At 36.1% G+C, this 17,946-nt stretch overlaps 1 protein-coding gene across 1 annotated transcript in view; it reads right to left on the bottom strand.

The window, feature by feature from the left end:
* The window catches only part of ush2a (Usher syndrome 2A (autosomal recessive, mild)), a 445,979-nt gene that overhangs the window by 404,985 nt on the left and 23,048 nt on the right, over positions 1-17,946 (bottom strand). The window contains 4 exon segments of the mRNA XM_056477496.1: positions 3,217-3,401; positions 6,079-6,373; positions 7,751-7,814; positions 10,450-10,585. Of these exon segments, the coding sequence (XP_056333471.1) occupies positions 3,217-3,401; positions 6,079-6,373; positions 7,751-7,814; positions 10,450-10,585 (680 nt within the window).

Genomic DNA, 17,946 nt, shown 5'->3' with positions numbered 1-17,946 from the left:
CCATCTAGCTTTGCTTTGTGTGTCTCTCTCTCCTCACCTAGCCTGATGTGACATATTTGTAGAGTCTAAGTGCAAACTCTTATGCCGTTGGGTCCAAGCTTTTGTTTGTAAACTAAAGCACTCTGACAGGTAGTGGTGAAACATCTGGCCAGTATGGCTTTCATCCAAGCAGGACCAAACTTTTATGGCTAACATATTACACATATTCACTTGAACTTAAAATATAGTGTGAGCTGGTGACGCAATCACCAATATCTATCAAGAAACTGCATCACCGGACCTCTCGTTCAAGTGCGCTTTCGTCACCAAATCGACCAAAATAAAATCGAATTACAGTCCAACGTGTGCCAAGAATGGTTTAGAGGTTGTGGATTAAAGCTAATATTGTAAATATTGCTTCATAAGACCTGTGTCATCAGGAGCCATTGCTAATGATTTGGGCTGCATCCGAAATCGCATTCTTCTATACTATATAGTATGTTAAAAACAGTATCTGAGCCGAGTAGTGTGTCCAAATTCATAGTCTTCGAAAAACTGTATGTGAGATATACCTGTCATGACTCACAAGTATTTATTGAGAAATATCAACAAGAGTCTTAACTGAGGAATCTTGGAGTCAGACACACACAACACACACAAGCAGGGAAGCCAGAAAGATGTAAACATATAGTTAAATATCGAAATTCAGGAAATCGCTGGAAACCAGGAGAAGAACCACAGGAGAGTAATCGCATGGGATGAGATTGGGAGATGACTCTAAATGTGAGTATCAGGACTGACGATGACTGAGTGAAGGTGAGTGCTCTTCATAGTGTTTGTGTGTGTCTGTGAACAGATGAAGTTAATCAGTGGGATCTGGGGATTATAAACAGCTGTGAGTGGTGAATGTGGTGACTCCGGTGATTGCCAGACATTACCCAGATGACCTACTACTTCCATCGATATTCTAAAGTATGCATTTGATGGACGCTACGCTATCCCATGATGCCACGTGAGAGAATTCATTAATAGGAGTTAATGAATGCAACTGATGCAGGTAGGTCATGTGATAATGACAAATGGTGGATGTAGTACAGCCAAGCGCCATTCATACTACTCAAATTCATACTGTATAGAATGTATTTTTCTAATGATTGTGTAGTAAATTCAAATTCTAATGTAGTACCTTCTCTAGTAGTAGGCAATTTCGGACATAGCCTTTGACTGGTTTTATGTGTTTATTTTTAATCTAAAAGACTGTAACTATTCACTGCAATTACATGAATCATCAGGGACCACAGATTCAGCTCAAAATTTTAATGTTCTACTAAAGAAAAAAGTAATCTTGGATGACCTATGGGTGAGTTAATTATCTGCACATTTTCATTTTTGGTTGAACTATCCCTTTAAGATATTAGTGAAATATATATTTTAATTTAGAATGCTAAAATATGTCAAATATGCTATACAACATGGTTCTTAAAAGTTATTTGACATTCTTGTCAAATGGAAACAGGTAGTTCCTCAATCACATGACATGTGGATCTGAGAAATCTTGAGAAGTTAAGATGCTTTCTTGCAGTATCTCTCAAACCTTTTTACAAGAGCTGGAACCCTGTTTAGCAAATATAAAAAAGCGTACCCTGTTCAGTTATTATCAGCTCTAATACACAGTTAATAACTGGAAAGAGAAAATATTCATTTTTTTCTTTTTTTTTTACTCTTTTCTTGTAAACTTGCTCAATTATTATTATTAATGTTATTATTATTATTATTATTATTATTATTATTATCATCATTATTATTAATAATAATAAAAATAATAATTGTATTATATAATTTTGTTTTATTTTATTTAATTGTATTTATTTTCTCAAACAGAATAAGTTTGTTTTTAATAAATACATTTTATTTTGGGATAGTGGGAAAATAAGAAAACTTAGGCCCCGTTTACAGTCAGGTGTGGATGCCAAATTCCGATTTGTAGCCTCTATCTCTTTTTTTGCCTGTTCGTTTACACATTCTTTTAATTGTAACCTATAACTGATTCATGTGTTTACACTTGCCATACAATTTATGACGTTGCACATGCAAAAAGGCGGGTTCCAGCATCTGTGCCACACTAGCCACGATGGAAGAAATTGTCTTGCTTTTAGCTCTGAAATATGCAAAGTTTGCCTAACTTTAAAATGATTTTAAGTCGGAGGAGAAGGGAAAGGGCCGTTATCGCAGCATGCGCCTATAATTTATATATGGTGAGTCCACCACTCAGAACAATTTGTGGGTACGAGAGATTTCAGGTCTGGTGGGAGCAAATTGTGGCAACTGACCACTTTCCTCCTCCATGTTTCCTCGGTTGTTGTTGTTGTTGTTTACCACGTCGGCGTCTCCACACACCTTCTTCCTTCTACATCTTTAAACCACAGAGAAGCACCACATTGTCGCAAGTTTAATGACAGAATGCCTCAATACATCAGATCTACCAGTTTACATGATAGTCGCATTGTCACATATCTGATTTATATCTGATTTGTGTCACATATGAGCAAAAAATCAGAATTGGGTCACATTTAACTGCCAGTGTAAACGGGGCCAAAGACAGTCTATATTTTTTAGATGTTTTATTGTATACTATGTATGTTCTTGTTAAACATTAATAAAAAATGTTTTAGTTACTGCTTAAGCACAAAGTTTTTAATAATCAAATAATTTTATGGAGGCAGTTAGTCAACTGCATCACTTAAATATGACTTCCTTCCTTTAATACTTTGTTAGGGACAATTATGCATGCTTAATATGAACTGTCAAAAAGAAGGGAGACATGAACTGTAGTTTATCATCATAAACAGTTACGATAACCCTCTCAGCCCCAACCCATTAAAATAACTGTCCTCATTTTCTCTGCTGAATGCATGTGAAACCAGGTGCTTGTGTGGTCCATAACAGCTAAGTATCTCTGCTGTCTTGACTGTGGCCAAGGACAGCCGAGATCAGATCTGAGCAGCCTGGACTGCAGCCAAGAGCAGCATTTTCCTCTCCATTCTCCGTCTAGATCTTTCAAAAGCTCCTAGACTCCCACTAAACGACAATCCACTGCTTTTATCAAAGTGGGAACTTGTCTCAACCCACTCTGAAGCAGCTTACCTGGCAGGAATCATTTGTTCAAGGACTGTTATCAGAGTGAGAAGCGGCTGTGGATGGACTAACCGAAATACAGAGCCAGTGTGTGTACAGTACCTGGGCAACTGTAGACAGTTTACAGAATCAGGACGATCCAAAGCCCCGTTATCCTCCATGCCAAAGTAGCTGCAGTTCTTGGCCAGAAACTGCCAGTCTTTCCATTCTGAGCTCCCAACTGTCTTCCTTTGAATGCGGACCGCTTCGGGCTGAGCATTGAGGAATTGGAGTATCACATAGAAAACCTGTACAGGAAGCATGCGAAATTGACAGAGGGTGAAATATGCATGAAATACTAAACAGCAATGGATTATCTATTATCTGCACAGCAACAGTCAATGCTCCGCTGCCTCCTAAAGCATGCCGGCGCTTTGAAGAACAGCTTGAAGACCCGCTTTACTCTTCCCTCTCTTCCTCTGTGGCTTCATTTGGAGGAGTTTGTCGAGAAACTGGTTGCAGCTTTGACTAAGTGGACACTTCAAAGTCTGTGTGGTGGTGTGTTTTATCTGCTATTGAGAGGAGAGACTGAGGCAGAGCTGCATAAATCCTCTGCTTCTTTACAGCTGGACTCTCTGCTTTGCTTGGCTTAGCCACATGGATGACTGGGCGACTCACTCAGACACACACAAAGGACTTTAGGTCGGCTTTAGTGTATTCAAATGGAAAAGACGCTACCCAGTGTCTGGATTTGAGAGAGCAGCCACACAAATTCACAACACTGCGCTGAAGCTTACTTTAAACCAGTGGTTTACAGCCAGGAGGCCAAGGCCCACTAGAGGGCATCTTAAAACCGCTTGAGGAGCTTAAAAGAAGTAAATCAATAAATTAAGATGTACAATATTAAACTTACATTTTTTTTGTTTAAATATTAGAGTAGTGGCAGCACGGTGGCTCAGAACTGTCGCCTTACAGCAAGAAGGTCGCTGGTTCGAGTCCTGGCTGGGCCAGTTGGCATTTCTTTGTGGAGTTTGCATGTTCTTCCAGTGTTTGCGTGGGTTTCCTCCAGGTGCTCTGGTTTGCCCCACAGCCCAAAGACATGCGATATACTGTAAGTGAATTGGATGAAATAAATTGGCCGTGGTGTATGAGTGCGTGTGTGAATGTGAGAGTGTATGGGTGTTTCTCAGTGTACTACCTGACAAAAGTCTTGTCATCAATCACAGTTGTAAAAGCAACAAATAATAATTTACTTGTAGTTGATCATTTGGAAAAGTGGCAGAAGTTCGATTTTTCAGATGAATCATCTGTTGAACTGCATCCCAATCATCACAAATACTGCAGAAGAAGACCTATTAGAACTCGCACGGACCCAAGATTCTCACAGAAATCAGTCAAGTTTGGTTAGGGACAAATCATGATTTGGGGTTACATTCAGTATGGGGGCGTGAGAGATCTGCAGAGTGGATGGCAACATCAACAGCCTGAGGTATCAAGACATTTGTACTGCCCATTACATTACAAACCACAGGAGAGGGCAAACTCTTCAGCAGGATAGCGCTCCTTCTCATACTTCAGCCTCCTGAAAGCAAAGAAGGTGAAGGTGGTCCAGGACTGGCCAGCCCATTACCAGATAAGAACATTATTAAGGATGTCTGGGGTAAGATGAAGGAGGAGGCTTTGAAGATGAGTTAAAATAATCTTGATGAACTCTGGGAGTCCTGCAAGAATGCTTTCTTTGCCATTTGAGATGACTTTATTAATAAGTTATTTGAGCCATTGCAGAGATGTATGGATGCAGTCGTCCAAGCTCATGGCAGTCATACACAATATTAATTCTTTTTTTTACTGCACAATGACTTTATATTCTATACTGTACATTATTTCTGTTAAGTGACAAGACTTTTGTCTAAGCAAAGTCACACCTTACTGTCCTGATCATATTTTATTTGGGTGAAATAAGCGTAATCTAGAGGTCTTTGCCTTTCGCATAAGCCACTTCTGATGCCAAATGATCAACTAGAAGTCAGGTTATTATTTGTTGTTCCTAAAACTTGGATAAGCGACAAGACTTTTGTCAGGTAGTGTACTCTGTTGCGCCTGTAAGGGCATCTGCTGCGTAAAACATATGCTGGAATAGTTGTCGGTTCATTCTGCTGTGGCGACCATTGATAAATAAGGAACTAAGTCCAAGGACAATAAATAATGAATGAATATTAGAGTAGTAGCACTTGAGGAATGTATCAGCTTAGATACAAGGGTCTTCAAATATAGATAAATATCACACATTCTTTGTAAACAAAACTAATGTTGTAATAACTAAAAATATTAACTAAATGTTAAAGATGAAACTCAAAGATGATCATCCACACACGCAGAATTCTGTGGAAAATGTCTTGCCTTTTTGCAACAAAAAGGTAATTTAACAAACAGCATAACATATTACTATTGGCAGTGAATAGCCAACAGCATACTTTAACACATATGCTAGGGTGTGCATTTAGTAAGCATGATGTAAAGTTCATCAGCAAAACAATATCCTTGATTTTTTAACTATTATTAAATTTAAGCAGACTTGTACACAAATTTCCTGTGGTCCAGGCCACTTCTCTAAAAAAAACCCCCAAAAAACAGAAGAGATGGAGGAAAAACAACAACAACGAACTACTGAAGAAAGCAAAATAACAGACGATGCATTAAAAAGTGCATGTGTGAGGGGAATAAGCAATATCCAGAACTCTGTTGTGTGGAAATACCGTACAACTTTTTATGTGGAGAAAAAAACAGCAGATACTGGACAATGATTGATGTTTCAAGCACGCTAGCTAATGGAGTATACCCAGATAGGTTGTGTGTGTACTAACATACATGTAAAAAATTGGGATTAATGAGTACAATACTGCTCTTGATTCCAAGAAACTAAACTACCATAATATGAAGCTAAAATATCAACAAACCCCAAGCTACTCAATGGTAGATTTGTACCTGGTATTGGCCGTTCTCCAAATCTATAGTGATGGTTATTCCTTTGTCCAGTAGCTCTATAGAGGGAAAAATGGAGGATATCCAGGTGGTTCCGATGTCATTGTCATTGATGTAATGCAATGGGTGGGCGTCCTGGTTCAGCCGAAGCACTTTGTTATGGGTGGTGTCATTGGCTGCGTTGGGGATGCAGTACCTCTCCACTAAGGGGTGCACTCTGGGATGGCTGGTGGGGCAGAGACATGTCGACTGGGAGTGAAGGTGAGGAAATTGTCCAGTGAACACTTCTTCAATCTCTCTGAAATACAGAAATGCATGATTTAAAGGTCTGCATTTTAAAACTTGTTTTGCTTCACAACCCAGATTATATGCACTGTAAAAAATATCCATAATGGAGCATAATGGCTGCACATATATGATGCCAATCTCCCGTTCCACCACATCCCAAAGGTGCTCTATTGGATTGAGACCTGGTGACTGTAGAGGCCATTTGAGTACAGTGAACTCATTGTCATGTTGAAGAAACCAGTCTGAGATGATTCACGCTTTATGACATGGCACGTTTTTCTGCTGGGAGCGGCCATCAGAAGATGGGTACACTGTGGGCATAGTCAGCAACAATACACAGGTGTGGCGTTGACACGATGCTCAATTGGTACTAATGGGCCCAAAGTGTGCCAAGAAAATATCCCCCACACCATTACACCACCACAACCAGCCTGAATTTTTAATACAAGGCAGGATGGATCCATGCTTTTCATGTTGTTGATGCCAAATGCTAACCCTATCATCCAAATGTCTCAGCAGAAATCGAGACTCATCAGACCAAGCCACTTTTTTTACAATTGTTTCCTGTTCTTAGCTGAAAGGAGTGGCACCCGGTGTGGTCTTCTGCTGCTGTAGCCCATCTGCCTTAAGGTTGGACGTGTTGTGCGTTCAGAGATGCTCTTCCGCATACCTCGGTTGTAACGAGGGGTTATTTGAGTTACTGTTGCCTTTCTATCAGCTCGAACTAGTCTGGCCATTCACCTCTGACCTCTGGAATCAACAAGGCATTTGCACCCATAGAACTGCCACTCACTGGATATTTTCTCTTTTTTGGACCATTCTCTGTAAACCCTAGAGATGGTTGTGCGTGAAAATCCCAGTAGATCAGCAGTTTCTGAAAAACTCAGACCAGCCTGTCTGGCACCAACAACCATGCCACGTTTAAAGTCACTTAAATTACCTTTGTTCACCATTCTGATGCCCGGTTTGAACTGCAGCAGATCGTCTTGACCATGTTTACATGCCTAAATGTACTGAGTTGCTGCCATGTAATTGGCTGATTAGAAATTTGCGTTAACAAGCAGTTAAGACAGGTGTACCTAATAAAGTGGCCGGTGAGAGTACATACATGTATACTTTTTCGGTTGTTTTATAGTATATTATGTTTATTTTGTTTTATATTAGATGTTATAATATAAAACAATATATTGTTTCAATTACTAAGCATGTCAATAAACAAAGTAACTGCAGCGATGCAGAGATCAAGGTCGTAATGCAATTAAAGCGTAAATAAACAGAAATGAGGTACAGCAACTGTAAATTAATGTTTTGTTTACAGTGTAGCATGTTTTTCTCTGAAAACTCTGAAGCTATGTCTGATGTTAATGCTCTACGACCTTATGCTTACCTGTTGGTTAATGTCTTCGGATAAAATCTAAAATCCTGCATCCTTCCAATGAATTGATTTGACCCTGGGGAGAAAAAAGAAAGGAAAGTCAATGGGCGCTATTGAAGACGGTGTGCAGAATCCATAACAACTAGTGGATTACCTTATCTGTGTCTTTATTTGAGCTAAAGAGACACTTGCTGCATGGTGGGATCTATTATGCTTATTTACAGTTCTCTGTGAGCATTAATCCCACCGGATGGATGGGCGGCATAGATCCGAGTCTAAACGTGCGGGTCCATCTACATCAGCAGATAAGATATAATCACTTCTGTTCTAATAACCGGCTCTGATTGAGACATCATATATGGATGTTTGCCCTGAAATCTTTTCATCTTTGTGTGCAGAGTCTCTCTTTCATATGAGATAGCATTTTGCTGTATTTATATTGCTTGTATCACACACACACTCTCCAAAGGTGTAATACATTTTATACAGTAAAAAACAAACGCTTATTATATGTCCCTACCCCTAAACCCAGCCCTCACAAGGATACATGTTGCAAAATTTGAAGGTCAAAAGACCACATTAAAGTATGATTTTGAAGTGTTTTGCATTACAAGGACATCAATCATGTCCTCGTAAACTGCTGTAATCGAGTACAATGTCATACCCATGTCATTATACAAAAAAAAACTTAAACAAAACCACCAAAACCAGTGCACACACACATACACACACAAAGTTGGTTTGGGTGTTTATGAGGACTCTCCATAGGCATAATGTGTTATACTCTAAAAACTCATTATATAGCCTTATCCCTAATCCAGGCAGTTTGCCCTAAACCCAACCCTCACAGGAAACCTATGGTAAATATTAAAGGTAAAAGGATCTCGTTAAGTACGATTTTTTCTTTTACTCAAATGGATTAAGTTCACAGTACTCAGTTTTTAAACTTAAATGGTTTGTTGCAATCGATTTCCTCAAATGGTTTGAGTTACCTTAACTTTTTGGGTTTTACAGTGTAGTTTTAAATTACGAGGACAAACGGCATGTCCTCATAAACCTCCTCACCATTGTAATACCTAGGTCATAGCCATGTCATTATACATAATTGTGCCCTCATATTATCAAAAAGAAGCATACTTTGCTGCTCACAAAGGCAATATTTACTTAATCAAAATGTAGTAAAACATTAATAAAAAAAAATATATAAAACTAGTCTTGATTGTTTATACATATTTCAAAATGCAGCTACTAGCCTATTCACTGGTATCACATTATCATACTTTTTGGCATGCATTTGGTGCTCAAACTACATTTTTAATTATTATCCATGATAAAAACGTTCTTCCCTCCATGTTCCACATTAGTTCAACATGAATCAAACAAGCATGTCAGACCTCTGGGCTCCAAATGAAGAGTTTGAAATTTGTGAAAAAAAACGGATTACACAGACTGCAACTTTCATGTTAGTTATTCTGTGTGTGCATGTTACACATTAAATGAGGCATGCCCTCTTTGGAGACTATATACAATGGGTTCCTTACTTATCCTTGTGTACATTGTGTACAATTTATGAAATAAAACTAATGCTTAATAACATACACACAATTGAGGGCAAAAGTAATAACCTTCCTTTGAATTCTTTTTTTCCTTTTCTTTTTTTATTATTTCCCAAGTGCTGTTTAACAGAGAGAAAACTTTTACAACACATTTTTAAACATAATAGTTTTAATAACTAAGTTCTAAAAACTAATTTCTTTTGTCTTTGCCATGTTAACAGTGTATAATTTTTTCTACTTATCAAGCAAGATACTATTATTTAGATTAAAGTGCAATTTAACAACATAACTGGGTTATTTAGGTTAACTAAGCAAGTTGGGATAATTAGAATACTCACTGGGCATCAGTGCTTTGTACTGTAGACAATCCAAAAAATATAGATTTCTTAAGGAAGCTAATAATTCTGACCTTAAAATGTATTATTTTCTTTTATTAAATTAAATTAAATTAAATTAAATTAAATTAAATTAAATTAAATTAAATTAAATTAAATTAAATTAAATTAAATTAAATTAAATTAAATTAAATTAAATTTTCAAGACCTTAAAATTGTTTTAGTTTTTTATATTAAAACTGCTTTTATTCCAGCCAAACTAAAATAAGACATTCCCAAAAGAACAAATATTATAGGAAATTAGGAAATACTGTCGAAATTTCTATTGTGTCTTCTAAGATATTTAGGCAAAATTATTGTCATTTTTGCACTTAAAATATAGCAATGTTGAGCTAAGTTTGGCATGTCCGCAGAGTAAATGTAAAAAATTTTTTAGTAAGACTATGCCATTTGTAGATGTGTATTCAAAATGTGTGTGTGTGTGATTATGTGTGTATTTCATTCCCTGGGGGTATTACAGAAATCCCATCTCATCTCATTTATGAGGAGATTATTTGTTGCCATATGGTCACCCCTGACCTATATAAACTCCAACTATGATTAGTTGCGGGCTTATGAATATTTCTATAATGGAAAAATGTAACATGTCTGCAAATTAGTGTGTCCTTTTCCGCACTCAATTCGAGACTGTAAAATTCTGAGGAGAAATGTGGTTACATGTGGACAGCTCCGGGTAAAAAAAAAAAGGAAAATAAAATGAAAGATATAAATGAGTATATTAAAAATTGAAAGATCAAAGTAGGACTGCAGAAATTATTACCGTTAGAACTCTTGCCGATCCACACAGCACCAACTGATGTGATGTCATCAGCTAGTCCTGCCAGGGTTTGTGTGTCCAAAGCTGTGCCATCCTCCTCTTGACCATTTAAGAACAAACTCACACTTTTTTCATGTATCTACAGATTAATCAGAAACAAGATTAAGTAAAAAAAACACATGGATTAATAGTCAATTAACAGTAATATATAGTACATACATTCTATGGTATGGTCACATTTACTGTTGCTTTGCAAAATGTTGTTAGCAAAATTACACACACACAAAAAAAAAATAATAATAAAAAAATGAATAGGTTTATAAATGGCATAAAAAGTTTATCAGACAGATTTATCTCATTTTTAAGATGGTTATATATAATTATTCCATGCAGACCAATAGAAGACTTGCTTGGTCTGAGAATGACGTATGTTTGATATTTGAAAAAATTATATTTAATTATACTTTAGTTAATTTTAAATGTAGACAAAATTATATTAACGTGACCACACAATCCCAGAATACACTACAAAAAATAAAAATAAATAAATAAATAAAACAAATAAAAATAAAAATATATAGAAAATAAATACATAACAATAAAATAAATAAAAATAAAATAACACCACAATCACAGACTACAATGAATAAATAAACAAACAAACAAATAAATAAATAAATAAATAAATAAAATCAATAAAAATAAAATAGTTTTTAAAATAATTCATTAATTTGCCTTTATTAATGAGGGGTCACCACACCAGAATGAACCGCCTATATAAAAGTACATAAATAAAAATAAAATAATACCAAACAATCATAGAATACACTACAAAAAAATTATAATAATTAAATAATACATAAAATAAAAATAAAAATACCACACAATCCCAGAATAACCTATAAAATTTTTAAAAATCTATATAAAAAAAACATAAATAAATAAATCAATAAAAATTAAATAATACATAAAATAAATAACAAATAATACCACACAATCCATAAATACACTACAAAAAATGTATAAATAAATAGAAATAAATTAAAATTGAATAATACCACACAAACCCAGAATACACTACAAAAAATAAATAATATATAGAATAAATAAAAATAAAATAATATATAACATAAATAAATAAAAATAAAATAATACCAGACAATCTCAGAATAGAATACAATTTTTTTTATTTTATTAATAAATAAAATAAATAAAAGTTAAATAATATTAAAAAAATAAATAAATAAAACACAATCCCCAAATACACTACAAAAATAATAAATAAAATAACATAAAATAAACTAACATAAAATAATATAAAATAACATAAAAAAGTTAATTATGCATAAACATTTAACTCAATACTGAAACATATTCCTAAAGCTATTACAGTTAACTACAAGTGAAATATTTGGATAGCTTTCAAGTATAGTGGCCTTTCTGGGATTTAAAGCTGCGGTAACAGACGGTTGTTAAATTGGTCACTTATGCCATTCCATGACAGAAATGATGCTAAGTAGTCAGCAAGGCAACAGAGCGTGTTTTCTATAGCCAATGATTGTGGGTACTCTTCTCAGATAACACCCCTTCATCAGATCCATATTTGCATGTTCTTTCACTCGGTCCTTAAAAAAAAAATGGCGCATGGAAATAAGTCAACTAAAAAAATCGGAAAGGATGAAGGCAGCTTTAGACTGGAGGATGCTTAAGCTGCTCTCTTTCATGGCCGCTGATTGAAGACTGTAGAGAGTCTATTCTTGAAATCTCAAACCGGCCAATGACTTGCTGTTGAGATCTAAAGCAACGTCACAGTGATGTAAATGAATCCTGAAGTGCTCCATCCCATTTACCGGCCCTGCAGACTCTTGAAAGAGCTCTGGCTCTGGTATGTTGCTTTCATACAATTTATTTCCTCCCCTCCTTTTATTGTATTAACTGCTGCTTTAGGGGAGTATTTTTTCTAATCTGACAAATGATATTTACTGTAAGTAAAAGCAGACATGTGAGATGGTTGAAAGACAGTACATACAGAGCATGAGTTCTACTGCTTTTAGGCAATTATTCAATTCAAAGAAAATACTAAACAAAATGCACTTCAGATGAATGTGTAACTCTCTCTCTCTCTCTATATATATATATTTTAGTCACCAAAATTACAGTAGCTCCATACAAAAGCAATCATCAAGCTTAATGCAGAAATCCAAGGAGGTCTCAGATGTCTAAAGAGATTCATTCATTAGCATTATTATTCATCATGCTGCTGATTGACTGAGTAATAGTGACATCCGTAAACTGTGATAAAAAAAAGAACATTTAAGCTCTGTTAAGTGCCGTTTAATGGAAACATTTTATCAACACTTTATTAATACTGTAGTTTAATTACTTTTTTCTAATAGCTAATTTATTTTGTGTTTGCCATGTACATAAAGTGTAACACGTTATATTGAGCTTAAGTGCAATTTAATGTTTTACTCGGCTAAATTTGGTTAATTAAACATTGGACAACAGTGATTTGTTCTGTAGCCAAAAAATATTAAGGGGGGCTAATAATATTAACCATAGCTGTTTATTTTTAAAAACTCCATTTTATTTATCTTAGCCAAACGAACAGAAATAAGACCACAGAAACATAAAACAATAGGAAATACTGTGGAAAAATGCCTTGCTCCTTTAAATGTAATTTAAAAAAGGTAAGTGCGCATGTTTGTGTGTGTATATATACACATATACACATATATATATATATATATATATATATATATATATATATATATATATATATATATATATATATATATATATATATATATATATATATATATATATATATATATATAAACTATTTGCTTTAGTTTTTCCACATTTTTTATGTTATAGCCTTATTCTAAAATGGATTAAATTCATTTATTTCCTCAAAATTCTACACACAATACCCCATAATGACAATGTGAAAAAAAGACATTCTGTTTTCACTGATCATTCCTAAGATGTTCCAGCAGCTTAATTGGAGTTAACCTCTGTTAAATTCAGTTGATTGGACATGATTTGAAAAGGCATACACCTGACTACATAAGGTCCCAGGGTTGACAGTGCATGTCAAAGCACAAATCAAGCATGAAGACAAAGGAATTGTCTGTAGACCTCCGAGACAGGACTGTCTCAGGGCACAAGGCTGGGAAAGGTTTCAAATTTCTGCTGCTCTCAAAGTTCCAATGAGCACAGTGGCCTCCATCATCCATAAGTGCAAGATGTTTTGTACTCTTCCTGGAGCTGGCCGGCCATCTAAGCTGAGTGATTGGGGGAGAAGAGCTTTAGTCAGGGAGGTGATCAATAACCTGATGGTCACTCTGTCTGAGCTCCAGCGTTCTTCTGTGGAGAGAGGAGAACCTTACAGAAGGACAACAATCTGTGCAGCAATCCACCAATCAAGCCTGTATGGTAGAGTGGCCAGACGGAAGCCACTTCCCGCCTGGAATTTGTCAAAAGGCATCTGAAGGACTCTCAAACCATAAGAAACAAAATTCTCTGGTCTGATGAGACTAAAATTTAACTCTTTGGAGTGAATGGCAGGTGTTACGTTTGGAGAAGACCAGGCACCACTCATCACCGGGCTACCACAATCCCTACAGTGAAGCATGGTGGTAGCAGCATCATGCTGTGGGGATGTTTTTCAGCAGCAGGAACTGGAAGACTAGTCAGGATCGAGGGAAAAAATTAATGCAGCAATGTACAGAGACATCCTGAATGAAAACCTGCTTCAGAGTGCTCTTGACCTCAGACTGGGGCGACGGTTCATCTTCCAGCAGCACAATGAGCCAACGCACACTGCCAAAATATTGGAGTGGCTTCACAACGACTCGGTGAATGTCCTCGAGTGGCCCAGCCAGAACCCAGATGAAAATCCTATTGAACATCTCTGGAGAGATCTGAAAATGGCTGTACACCGTCGCTTCCCATCCAACCTGATAGAGCTTGAGAGGTACTGCAAAGAGGAATGGGCAAAAATTCCAAGCTTGTGGTATCATATTCAAAAAGACTTGAGGCTGTAATTTCTGCGAAAGGTGCATCAACAAAGTATTGAGCAAAGGCTGTGAATACTTATGTACATGTGATTTTTCAGGTTTTTTTATTTTGAATAAATTTGCAACAATTTTTAAAAAATCCTGACGGTATAATATTAGAGGTTAACACAATATGATACCGTCACGATAATTCGCTCCCAATGATTTTATATTACAACAAGCAAAAGCATCTTTTATTACAGCACACATAAATTACAAAAAGTGTGCATCCATTAAATAAGTTTGAAAATGCTCATATGTGCAAACAGAGCAGTTTGTGAGCAAAAAGTTAGGAATACTCAAAACCACAGTCCTAAATATGGTTGTCACAGGTGAAATAAACTCTTTATACATTTGCCCCTGCTTTTCTTGGTTTCGTTTCATCCCACTTTACGAGTTGATCACTGGCCTAAGGTTTAAAAACCACAGCATGGTTTTGAAGCTGAGAGATGTTGTGGTAGAATGTACTGTATGTGTAAAGTGTATTTGTAGTGTGGGACTGGTCTGACCTGTCTGGAACGCTGCCTTATGTGATCAAACCAGTGTGGCGGTGGTTTCAGCTCTGGAGCAGATTAATAACTGGCCATTCTGTGGAGCTCTTAGTAAAGTACTAATCAGCAGGTGCTGACATCTTAAAAGCTCCTCTCCGCTTTCAAATTGAAAAAGGAACATTCAATCTGCACAGGGATTTAGCAGAACATGCAACAAATTTATGCTATTATTCATATAACAATAGCCATTTAATAAAGGTCCAACTAGGTGCAGATGCTAGTAAACCGTTCATAAAGTATCATGGCTGTAAATAGAGTAGCCACAAAAAAAACATAGTTTAGTAATGGTGGAAAAAAGTGCTTAGCTGAACAGTTTTTCAGTGTTAACAACACTAAGACACCCTAAAACACTGAGCTAAATGTGTAACTTAATCACAAGCTGACATTAAGAAATAGTAATTCTACCTAGCTACTAAAGGTCTTCCTTTCGTCCGCCTTGTAAAAGAGAATATTGAACAAACTCTAATGAGACTTCCTTTATTTTATGCCAAAACAACAAGAGGATCACATAAGTAAAAAACAGCACACCAATCACCTAATTTGGTTTGCAACAAGGTTCAGATGGCAGCTTTCACACTTTTTTGAATAAATTGCACTTACAGAGCAAACACACCAGACATCATTTTAATCTAAACATGTCAAATGTGAACACACTCCAAGTAGCAAATATTGGTTGTTTTACATGGAAGTCTACAGACATTTTTTTCTTCAAGAGAAAGTCTTATTTGCTTTATTTTGGCTAGAATAAAAGAAGTTTTTAATTTTTTAAAATCCATTTTACGGTCAAAATTATTAGCCCCTTTAAGCTAATTTTTGTTTCGATAGTCTACAGAACAAGTATATAACTAAGGAAGGAAAACTATCATTGTCACAGTGGGAAACTTTGTGGCTTATCAAACACAACATAAGTCATGCATTTTAATGATACTGTTTGCAACAATTCAGTCTGTGTTTTGGCTAGTGATCTGATGATGCAGCTGCTTGTCTGGTCCGGATGACGTGGAACCTGACCTAAAGTACGAGGAAATGCTGAGGGTGTGCCCTGTGAGTCACGCAACAGTCTTTTTTTGTGTTCTAATTGAACTTTTGTCCACCAGGGTTTAACATTTGTGTAATTTACATGAGAACAAGGCAACAATAGTCGCATTTTCACTGTCGCGCCTAAAGCGAGCGAGCCAGAGCCAGTCGCGTTTTCATAGTCACTTCCGGGGCCTCATTGGGCCAAAGCAGGGCTTTTTCGGGGCCAGCAGCCGGACTTTTTTGGGCCAAAGCAAACCAGCTGGGGCTTCGGGGCAGAGTGAAAGCAGAGGCACAGTTTGCAAGATGGTGTGCTGTTGTCATTACACTAGTTTTCCCATCACGCATGAGTACATGTGCCAAAAAATAAATAAGTAAAAGAAAAAACATAGCTACTGGTCAGTTTCAGATATTCCATAAAACACCTTATAGGCTAGGGGTCTTTTGCTTAAGGTCGCCCTTATGTTTCCCTTTTAAATTTAAGGCTGTTGCATAAAATGATAATTAAAGTAGTTTTAATTTAATAAGTGATATTTCTTTACACCATATTAAAGACACAGTCGCCAGTAACTTTCAGTTGTTGAGAGTTTTTGTCAAGTTTAAAAGGTGCGTTTGTCCGTTTAGATGCATGTGTATGTGTGATAGACCAGGCGAAAGTGCGCTCGATTCACAGCTCTGTCGATGCCGTGAACGGCTGGGTTTCTTTATTTACTTATATGATAATACATAATATGAAAACAACAGAAAGACATAAAACGTTACAAATTACATGTCAACTTTGTAGAGTCATAGATCTAGATAAAAAAAAAAGCTTAGGGCTAATGAAATCATTCAAAGAATAATAATAAAAACAAATTAAATAAATAAACCAATATAAAACAAACAAAAGCTACAACAATTTAGGTATATATAATACAAATAAATTAAACCGTTTTAAGCCATTTTGAACTTTCATTTTACAAATCTGAAAAAAAGGTTTTAGATATTTTCTGAAAACAATAACTAATGGAGTTTTGAAATATTATTTATAAAGTATTTAGATGATAATCTTAAAAAACTGCACGAAAAAAATGTGTTCTATATGTCCTCAAACAAATGTTTATGTTTTTATATGATGTGGTAAAATCAAAAGAAATAAATGTAGAGCTTTATCAGAAGGATATTTAATAATTTTAAGTCGTAATTATGCTTTGTGAAGGCTCAGGCTAGATATGCCATTCTGCCGAAATAAGGATGTTATAAAACACCATTTTATACAGAGTAATTAACAGATTAATTCTGTGGTTTTTTATTATGGATAGTGCGCCGAGTCATCCTTCCGATAGTGGCGAGACCACTCGATGTACCATGCCAACAGTCGGTCGTTGAGTAAACGAATATAATGAATGAAAATACATAGGCCTATGCGTATATGTAATGCTGTACAGTAAAGTGTAATTTGCTTGTTTCGGTTGTCTCTATTTTAATCGTTTTGTTATGATATGATGATGTGCTTTGTCTGCCTGATTGATTTGTGTGCTGAACTGGGCGGGTTGTGTGACGTTTGATTCGTGGGGCGTTCTGGGGGCGGGGTTTGCGTGCCACGCTGCGAGTTACTGGCCTGACAGTAGAAACGCGACATGATTTCGGCCTCACTGCTTAACCTCACGTGAGATTGGTCCCGCCTGATAAAAGCCATGGCTTCAACTGGCCCGACAGTGGAAATGAGACTAATGGTGTCTGAGGCTCACGGTATGGCCATTTCCATATACTGAACATGTATATGCCTATGTCTAGGGATACCCAAATTTCTTTATAGAGCATCTTTAAAACATTTAAATTTATTAAATGTATACATTTATATACACCAAAGCAACACACTAAGAAATGTT

The sequence above is a fragment of the Danio aesculapii genome, chromosome 17 (genome assembly GCF_903798145.1).
Source record: "Danio aesculapii chromosome 17, fDanAes4.1, whole genome shotgun sequence".
In the NCBI taxonomy this organism is placed as follows: domain Eukaryota; kingdom Metazoa; phylum Chordata; class Actinopteri; order Cypriniformes; family Danionidae; genus Danio; species Danio aesculapii.
The sequence above is the reverse complement of the archived record's forward strand: the minus strand, read 5'-3'. Positions and strand labels throughout refer to the sequence as shown.